We start from the raw sequence: 10092 nt of genomic DNA, 5'->3' as shown, positions 1-10092 counted from the left end.
TGCTTGTACAATTTTAGGCAGTGTCGCGAACGTCATAAAGAGAGCAACCTAATCCACGACTCAACCCAAATTTTAATTCAGTAAATTTGTTTTTCATGCATTACGATATTCATTGTATTTCATACATTACATTTTTATATATATTTTGTATATATTTGGCTTTGCTACATTTTTAGTTTATTATATTGTGGATATTGTCCCACATGGAATAGATGGTACATAATTGAGTCATATATAAAAATATGAGCTACTCCACTTATTACTAATTGGTTTTGAAATGGAACGCAATGATCAACACAATGTTACTTTTTTTTATTTTTGTATATATAGATACAAAAGATCTATTATATATTTTAACCTAACTGGACAATAAATAATGTATATAATATAATATTAAATTAATAAGAGGTGTCGGTAGAGAGTTTTGAAACTTGTATACGTATAAAGCATATGGTTTTTGATATAAATTGGCATTGGTATCTCTAGCTTTACAAAATAATACAACGTAGAAGATTTTGGTGTGTGGTAGTGTCAATAGTGTGAGTATAAAATATAAGTAATGGGGTTAATAATAATTAATAAGTTGGGTAATATGAAGAGAATTATACTAATAATAATGGTGACATTATTATCATTATCTTCATCAGTTTGGGGTCATATTGTAATACCATACGAAGATCAACCACTATCCAAGATTAACATTCTTAAAACTCAGCTTGATTTACAGGGCACTGCCACTATATCTGCTCAACCTCTTCATCTTTATCAAAAGGTAATTATTATATATTTAAGTAATAACATTTTGTCTCATTATTCATTAATATTTATGTAATTTTGGTAAATTATACAGGGACGTGTGGAAGCTGAACTAGAAGCAGAATGGGTTACTGTGACTGTTAAAAACTCCAAACCCTCCAATGATGACTGGGTTGGTGTGTTTTCTCCAGGAAAATTCGAGTCAGTACAATACTACTCTACTAAATTGCTATTATTATTATTATTATTAATAAAAATGTTTATATACATATATGTGCACTTAAAATTAAATAAATAAATTAAATAATATGCAGCTCATCGAGTTGCCCACCAAAAGGACCAGAGGACAAAGAGCTAGAATCGCCATACATATGCTCTGCCCCAATAAAGGTTATAATTAATTTTCTACGTAATAAATCAAGCTAGCTATATTATGTATATACATATACATACTAGTAAAAAATTACGTGCGAGGCACGTATACTAAATTTTATGCTAGGCATATATTTTCAATTATATTAAAAGGTAATACACTTAAAAATGTTTATCTCATCTTGGTTCAATCCAACTTTATGTTAATCTCATAGGATTGTGTGTTAGATATGAGCTTAGAAGAATAGTATTCGTTAGAATGGGTGCCAGCAATGGCGGTGCTGATGTGAGTTTTATCTTCTGGAAAAAATCTAGCTACTCCGACATTACAATTACACCTAGCCTTTCAAAATGAGCATCATCAAAAATTCAAGGATTATAAATTGAAAATGATATCTTGTTACTTTTGGTGTGCCCAACAAACTCTCTAACGGATGACATTATATTTCGCATATCCCAAAGCTGTTTAAAAGTAAAGCAATATAGCAAGGGAATAGAAGACTTACTCAAATAAATAATTACTTGAGCAACAAAGGATAACTCACTAATAGAACACTGAATATTACACCCAAATCAACAAAAAGTGAGGAATCGCAACAGAGAGGCCATGAATCACAGCATAGAAGCTGAAAGATCAAAGAGAATAGATGAGGCAATAATTCAATAGCAATATAGAGTTTGAGGGTTTGAGATTTAGAAAAAGAAATTATAAATGATTATCCTAAATAATCACGATTGGTTGCTCATCTTCTTGGGGTTAGTTATTTTATTGAGAATTTTCAGAGATTGTGTTTCCGGTTAGGTTTATACGATTAAAATTTAAAAGTAATATTAATTTATTTAAAAATTAATATTAAAATACATCTTCATAAAAAAAATTATTATTTTTGAATAGAAAATTATTTAAAAAAAAAAAGTTACCCATAAATTTCTCATAAACCCGATTAAAATTTAAAAGTAATATTAATTTATTTAAAAATTAATATTAAAATACATCTTAATAAAAAAAATTATTATTTTTGAATAGATTATTATTTTAAAAAAAAGTTACCCATGAATTTCTCATAAACCAAGAATTCAGTTATATAGGCACACTTTATATAGAATAGATATAATAGAAAATTAATCATGTATATTTATTTTATGTATATTTTTATAATTACTTAAAAATAATAAAAACTTTACAAAAATGTGAATTTACTCAGATTTTTTTACTTTTTGTTTTATAAAAATACAAAAGGTTATTTTCATATTGTTTTTAAAACAACATTATTTTTTGTTGCCCGTGGCGCGCTGAGCATAAATTGGCCCCATAAAATTACATTTTGTATAAAATAATTTAAAATAATTTTAGTTTTTCTCCCATAAAATGGATTTTTAGCATTTTTGTTCCTATAAAATTTAAATTTTTTTATTTTAATTCTATGTATATTTTTTTATTTATATCCTCACATATTTTTTATTTTTATTTACATAAATAACATTATTTATAAATATTTCACCAGCAAAATAAATATTTTTCATTATTAAAAAAAAAATTGCAACATATGAAAACATTATTTTGTGTAAAAGTATAAATAAAAAATCTGTAAAAAAAATCCTTGAAAATATAAAACAGAACTAAAAAAATTAGTAAAAATACAAGTGTAAGTACTTTTGGTAAAATTTCTTTAATGTTATTTGTTTATTATTTTTGTTTTTGTGTGAATAGTTTCAATACGCAAATCATTCGAGTAAAAATTATGTGAAGAGTGGGGAAGCGAAATTGAAGTTCTTGTTGATTAATATGAGATCAGATTTTTCTTTTGCATTATTTTCTGGAGGCTTCTCAGCTGTAAGTACTCTCCTCTCTCATCATCATCTTAATAATTAATTAATTTATTTAATATTAATATATTATTGTTTAGATATCATATTTATATATCATACCAATTATTTATAATAAAAATAATAATTTCATTAATGCAGCCCAAATTGGTGTCGATATCTGATGTGTTATCAGTATTTGCTAATCCAAAAGCACCACTCTATCCACGTCTTGCCATAGGAAAGTCTTGGGATATAGTGAGTATATTTATATTTATATAGAATAGATATATATTAACTAGCTGGTTCTTTATATATTTGTTGTAAGATATTTGTTTTATTTGTACATGTTTTTATAACTAAATATTTTATTGATCAAAGATGTTAGTATATTATATTTTCCTTTAAAAAAAATATTTTTACTTATTATCAAAAATATCTAACTCAATTTCAAAATTTTTTATCTCTTAATCAATGGAACAATATAAAAATAAGATTTTTTTTTTTAATTTGATAATAAAACTAAGCGTGTGTAGAAGTTTAAAATTTTCTTAATAACACTATTCATAGATAGTATTCATTTAGAATTTATTTTCAGAATAACTAAATGAAAAAAGATATAAAAAAAATTAATAATATATAATATTTGTAAATTATATTAATCATATAGAAGTTGAATTTTTGTGAGAAAGAAAAAAGTAACGAAAATGTGGGAGAAAAAATGAAAATGAAAAAATTATGCTTGATATAAAAAGAAAAATTGTGTAGCAAAACACTTGATTCTACAAAAAATTCATAGCAAACATAAAAAATTGATATTTTTTTATTATTATTATTCTCCACACTATTTTCTTATATATTGTTTTTTCAAATCATAATCCAACTTTTAAATGTAGCTTAAAAGAATCTATATGATAAATAATGTAATTGAGAGTGCTGGTGACTTAATTATATGTATAAATATTATCATATCTATATATGAAGAATGAATTAATTATGTATTGAGATGATTAAATATATATATGTATGCAGATGACAGTGACATGGACAAGTGGTTATAACATAGATGAAGCAGTTCCATTTGTTGAATGGGGTCTTAAAGGAGAAACCCAACAACGATCACCTGCTGGAACTTTAACATATGATCGAAACAGCATGTGTGGTATAACATATATATTTTCTCATCACTTATTATAAAACTATACATTATATATACATTTAATTATTATAAAACTAAACTATACAACATTAATTTGATCTTTTTTTCACCTAAAGGTGCACCTGCAAGAACAGTTGGTTGGCATCATCCTGGTTTCATACATACAAGTTTTCTCAAAGACTTGTGGCCAAATTCTCAGTAATTAATCTTTATTATATTTGTACACCTCTTATAATTACTTTGTTTATTTATTTAATTACATTTTGTATGAATAATTTTACAGGTACAGTTATAGAATGGGTCATCGTTTAGTGAATGGTTCATATGTATGGAGCAAATCTTACTCTTTCAAATCCTCACCATATCCTGGACAAGACTCTTTACAACGAGTTATTATAATGGGTGACATGGGAAAAGTAAGTAATTTGAGTATTTTTTCATCAAGCAAAGTATTTGACGATACACTTATTATATCATAAAATATAGAGACTAGGAGTTCCTCAGTATTTTCTTATAAAAAATGAATCTAAAGGGTGTAAGAAGCTAGCTATATGAATGATGTCCCTATATGTTTATTTTAGGCAGAAAGAGATGGGTCGAATGAGTATGCAAATTCCCAACCAGGCTCACTTAACACCACAGATCAACTCATAAAAGACCTCAAAAACTATGACATACTTTTCCATATTGGTGATATGGCATATGCTGATGGATACCTTTCTGAATGGGACCAATTCATAGCACAAGTTTCACCCATTGCTTCAGCTGTGCCTTATATGGTTGCAAGGTTATACACATACATATATAGGTTCAATTACATGTTCATGATTTCTATTTATGGTTGGTTAGTGATGTAATTTGTACATATAAAATTTGTAATTGTGCAGTGGCAATCATGAACGTGATTGGCCAAATTCAGGGTCGTTTTGGGATACTACTGATTCAGGTGGTGAATGTGGTGTGCCGGCTGAGACTCTCTACTATGTTCCAGCTGATAACAGAGCCAAATTTTGGTAAACTATTGTTGATATCAGAACTCCTTTAATAGATTTATGGAATTTAAGAAGTGATGATAAAATATTATCCTATATATATGGACAGGTACTCGGCGGATTATGGGATGTTTAAATTTTGTGTAGCAGACAGTGAGCATGATTGGAGAGCTGGATCAGAACAGTATGCATGGATTGAGAAATGCCTTGCATCAGCAGATAGAAGAAAACAACCTTGGTTGATCTTCATAGCTCATCGTGTACTTGGCTATTCCTCTAACTATTGGTATGGCCAAGAGGGCTCATTTTCAGAGCCTGAAGGAAGAGAAGACCTCCAAAAGCTTTGGCAAAAATACAAGGTGGACATAGCTTTCTTTGGTCATGTTCACAACTATGAAAGAATATGCCCCATTTACCAGGTATATATAGCCATTGATCTATATGTATTTAACACATTATTTAAGGGTACCTAAAGTCCATTCTAATTGGGCAAAAATAAATGATAATCTTGGTATGTTTGTGTGTGAATTTTTTTGCAGAACCAATGTGTGAACGATGAAAAATCACATTTCAGTGGTGTTGTAAATGGAACAATTCATGTGGTTACTGGAGGAGGAGGAAAAAGTTTGGCTAAGTTTAGTAGCTTGTCTCCTGTGTGGAGTGTCTACAGAGATTATGATTGGGGATTTGTTAAGCTTACTGCCTTTAATCACTCATCACTGCTCTTTGAATACAAGAAAAGTCGTGATGGTGAGGTATATGACTCTTTTACTGTTTACAGAGAGTACAAGGATGTTTTAGCTTGTGTCCACGACAGTTGTGAACCAACCACTTTGGCAAATTAGAATTCTATCTAATTTGTGATCATATATAACCTATATTTATCATGATAATAAGGACAAAGAGAGGAGTATAATGGTTGAAACTTCAACTTTGTATTAAGACTTTTGTCAAGGATATTGGATTGACTAATAATATTATCATTTGTTTATCTATTTTGAGATTTCTCTACCTTTTAAGCTTTGTCTTGAATCATATGTTTGTTACTGTCATTGGCTAGCAATTTTTTTCTTTTTAATCAACATTAAATAATGCACAACACACTATAAATTATTCAAATCAAAGAACTATGATCATCTCCTCAGTCTCTTCGAGACACAAGACAAATCTCCTACAAGAAAAACTAGTCAATTCATTCACTGTTATGTTTAGTTACTAGTCACCAGTTACCTTTTGTAATTAAGTGAGCTGTTTAAAAGCTATATAAGGGGTGACTCATTTCCCATTCCCCAACTGAGCAAATCAAAAGGTTTTGAGAGTGTTTTAGGGTCATAAATGATTAGTGTGTGTCTGATCACCAAGTCCTCATGTGAGATTTTTATATAAATAAATTATTTTAGTTTTACTTTTATGTTTCAGTAATGTACATAAGCTCACTTATTGATTAATAAAGTCAGATAGATTCTTATCCTCCCTTGTGTATTGTGTTTCTAGTTTGTTATTAAATTCTTGCCTATTCTCATTATGTGTGGATCGATATACTTTGTTGATTAAGTCTTGTTCATTTTTGATCTTGTTTCTCGAGTTCTAAATGTGTTGTTCTTGAATTGAGGTGATTAAAAATCACAAAAAAAATGGTATCAAAGCAAGGTTGAGAGGGCTCCAAGATTTCAAGAACAATTTGAAGTTTTTAAGAACTCCAATCAAACAGTACATCGGCAAAGTTCGAGGTGCATAAATTCATAAGGACTAATGACTTTAGCCTATGGAGAATCAAGATGAAAGCTCTTCTGGTTCATCAAGTAATTGCCATAGCCATTGATGAAGAGCTCATGGAAAAATTAACGAATGAAAAGATGAAGAAAGAAACAAAATTGAAAGCTCACAATGCCATATTGTTGAGCCTTGGTGATGATGTTCTCTGTTAATGATAGCATTTAGCATCAGTTAATAGTTAGTTACTTTCTGTTAATTAGTTGGTTAGTTTTCTGTTTTGCTAGTAGTCAGTTTAACCAATTCTGTAACTAATTGCTTTGTTCTTCTTACTGTATATAAGTTTTTTTCTGTTCTGATGTAAAGTAATTCATTCAATAATAAAGAATATCTTTCTTCTCTCTCGTTCTCTCTTTCTCTCTAAACTCAACATTCTCAGAGAGGTTTCAGATCAAGATTTAACTCTAGGCTTATGAAAAAAGTCAGCATCGATTTATTTTAAGAAATCATTGGCTAATAAATTGTATCTCAAGAAAAAGTTGTATACTTTGAGGATGGATGATACAAAATAATTGATGAAACACTTAGATGACTTTAATTGAGTAATTTTGGATCTTAACAACATTGGTATGAAATTAATTTTTCTTTTAATTCTTTTAAATATTTATAATTATTTTTTAAAATTAATATTATGTGGACCATTAAAAATTTACCACGTGTACAAGTGTGTACACGTGAACAGTCCACCGTGACACTTAACTGTGATTTTTGGACGGAGGTGTGTTAAGAAATAAGAATATGGCAGTTGTGAATCTCTACACCAGCAGTGTGCCTACACCAGCAGTGTGCACCAGCAGCAAGAAGTCGTGTGCACCAGCAGCAGGGAATCCTTTCTCAATTGTGGTCCTGCATCAATTTCACAAATACCGTTAGACCTTTTTCTATGTAATGATTAGATTTTATTGTTAGGATATTCCCTTTGCTGTACAATTCAAATGTAACAGCTGTACAATGGTCATTGGCCAAGTGTAAAAATCTTTCCCTATAAATCAAGTACTCTGGCTCACAAAATCTTTGAGCAGCGTTTTTCACATTTCTTTACTACTCTAAAATTTAAGTTGGTATCAGAGCTACAAGGCCCTCGCCATGGCTACACCTGAAAACCCTACTGGAAACAACTCCCCTGCTCCTGCTGCAAGCACAGGAAATGCTTCTGCAGTATACGGCACAAACACGGATGCCTCTGCCTCTCGAGTCAACCAACCTCTCATTACCACCCTAAATCAACCCTTCTCACTAAAACTAGATCGAAACAACTATACCCTGTGGAAGACCATGGTCTCCACCATTGTCCGAGGTCATAGACTCCATGGTCACCTTGTCAAAGACCAAACCTGTCCCCTTGAGTTCATTACAGTCGAGACGGCTGCAGAAGGAGAAGTGACGAAGAGTGAAGTTCAGACAAACCCTGAGTTCGAAAACTGGATCATCAACGATCAGTTGCTCATGGGATGGTTGTACAGTTCAATGATCGAAGGCATAGCAACTGAAGTAATGGGATCCACTTCAGCTGCTGAACTGTGGTATGCTCTAGAAAGCTTATATGGAGCCTACTCTAAGTCCAAGATGGATGATACAAGGACTTTGATCCAAACTGTCAGGAAGGGATCAACACCAATGGGAGAATACCTCAGACAAAAGAAGAACTGGGCAGATGTCTTAGCCCTTGCCGGAGATCCATATCCTGAAACTCACCTTGTTGCTAATGTTCTTTCAGGTTTAGATGCTGAATATCTGTCAATCGTTGTCCAAATCGAGGCCAGAACCAGTACAACTTGGCAAGAGCTGCAAGATATCTTGCTTAGCTTCGATAGCAAGATTGAGAGGCTTCAAACTCTCTTGACTGGAACCAAAGCAGGACACACACCTCCTCAAGCTAACATGGCCTCCAAAGGAAACTCTGGAAACACTCCTACTGCTGGAAGAGGCCGTGGTGGCTATCACTCTCAGAATCAAAGCTATGGAGGTGGTGGTAGGTTCTCGGGAAATCGTGGAAACACTGGAAGAACTAGAGGACGAGGAAGATCTAGTGGACCACGACCCACTTGCCAAGTCTGTGGAAAATACGGGCACTCCGCGGCTGTTTGCTACAACAGATTTGACGAAAACTTCATGGGAACTGATCCAAATACTCAAGGAAACAACAAACCAGGCAACAACAACAACCACAATGCGTTCCTTGCAACTCCTGAAATCGTGGACAGTGATGCTTGGTTTGCGGATAGTGGTGCAAGCAATCACATCACCTCCGAGGCTTCAAATCTGAACCAAAAACAAGACTATGGTGGTAAGGATTCTGTCACTGTGGGCAATGGTAACAAGCTCAAAATTGCTCATGTTGGTAGTGGTTATTTACATACTAAATCTGGTGATGTTTTACTGCTGAAAGAAATGCTACATGTCCCACAAATTGCCAAAAAACTTAATTAGTGCCTCTAAACTTACCCAAGATAATGATATACTAAATGAGTTTTATTCCAATCATTGTTTGGTGAAGGACAAGCAAACAAGGAGGGTTCTTCTTCAAGGAGTGCTTAGAGATGGGCTATATCAACTAATTCAACCACAAGGTCAATCGAATGTGTTAGGTTTCACCAAATCCAAGTCTGCTAGTAGTGTGTCTAATTTGTGTCTTCTGTCTAATGTAACAGATGTGGCTGAGAAACATGTTGATCAGTCACAATCTGATAAGTCTTTCCTTTCCAAAATTGATGTTTGGCATAGGAGGTTAGGCCATCCATCATCTCGAGTTTTAAATCAAGTCTTAGAGTCAACTAATGTAAAACTTTCTAAGAATGAAATGCAAAGTTTCTGTGATGCTTGCCAATTTGGAAAAGCTCACTCTCTGCCATATAAATTGTCTCAAAATCGTGCTAAATCTGTCTTGGATCTCATACACACTGATTTGTGGGGTCCGGCTCCCATTTCTTCTAATGTTAATCACAGATTTTACATTCATTTTTTAGATGATCACAGCCGTTTCACATGGTTGTATCCTCTAAAATTCAAGTCTGATGCACTTGATGCCTTTGTTCACTTTAAAGCTTTGGTTGAAAATAAATTCGAAAGGAAAATTAAGAGTCTAAGGTCTGATAGTGGTGGTGAATATCAGCCCTTTGTCTCTTTGGTTCGCTCTCAAGGCATTGAGTTGAATCATCCTTGTCCTCACACTTCTCCCCAAAATGGGAGAGCTGAGAGAAAGCATCGCCATATTGTTGAAATGGTTCTTACCCT

The 10092-nt window shown here is 32.0% G+C and overlaps 1 protein-coding gene across 2 annotated transcripts; it reads left to right on the top strand.

The window, feature by feature from the left end:
• The first annotated feature begins 355 nt into the window (after window positions 1-355).
• Window positions 356-6080, top strand: LOC115701195 (probable inactive purple acid phosphatase 27). 2 transcript variants are annotated; one of them, XM_030628917.2, is made up of 12 exons: window positions 356-772; window positions 851-957; window positions 1071-1146; window positions 2840-2962; window positions 3097-3192; window positions 3967-4096; window positions 4210-4291; window positions 4377-4509; window positions 4675-4880; window positions 4981-5106; window positions 5195-5504; window positions 5625-6080. In XM_030628917.2, the coding sequence occupies exons 1-12, from the start codon at window positions 560-562 to the stop codon at window positions 5928-5930; spliced, it is 1908 nt and encodes a 635-aa protein (XP_030484777.2). In that variant the 5' UTR covers window positions 356-559; the 3' UTR covers window positions 5931-6080. The 2 variants fall into 2 exon arrangements, with proteins under 2 accessions (XP_030484777.2, XP_060967205.1); XM_061111222.1 differs by lacking the exons at window positions 2840-2962; window positions 3097-3192 and having other exon boundaries at window positions 498-772.
• Window positions 6081-10092: the final 4012 nt, after the last annotated feature.

The sequence above is a fragment of the Cannabis sativa genome, chromosome 3 (assembly GCF_029168945.1).
Source record: "Cannabis sativa cultivar Pink pepper isolate KNU-18-1 chromosome 3, ASM2916894v1, whole genome shotgun sequence".
NCBI lineage: Eukaryota > Viridiplantae > Streptophyta > Magnoliopsida > Rosales > Cannabaceae > Cannabis > Cannabis sativa.
This window is presented reverse-complemented; position numbering and strand designations above follow the sequence as displayed.

Bases quoted from the DNA above. Each gene is read 5' to 3' on its own strand.
- LOC115701195 (XM_030628917.2), top strand. From the start codon at position 560: ATGGGGTTAATAATAATTAATAAGTTGGGTAATATGAAGAGAATTATA. The intron at 2,963-3,096 runs GTAAGTACTCTC...TCATTAATGCAG, and splicing joins TTTCTGGAGGCTTCTCAGCT to CCCAAATTGGTGTCGATATC. The intron at 4,292-4,376 runs GTAATTAATCTT...ATAATTTTACAG, and splicing joins GACTTGTGGCCAAATTCTCA to GTACAGTTATAGAATGGGTC.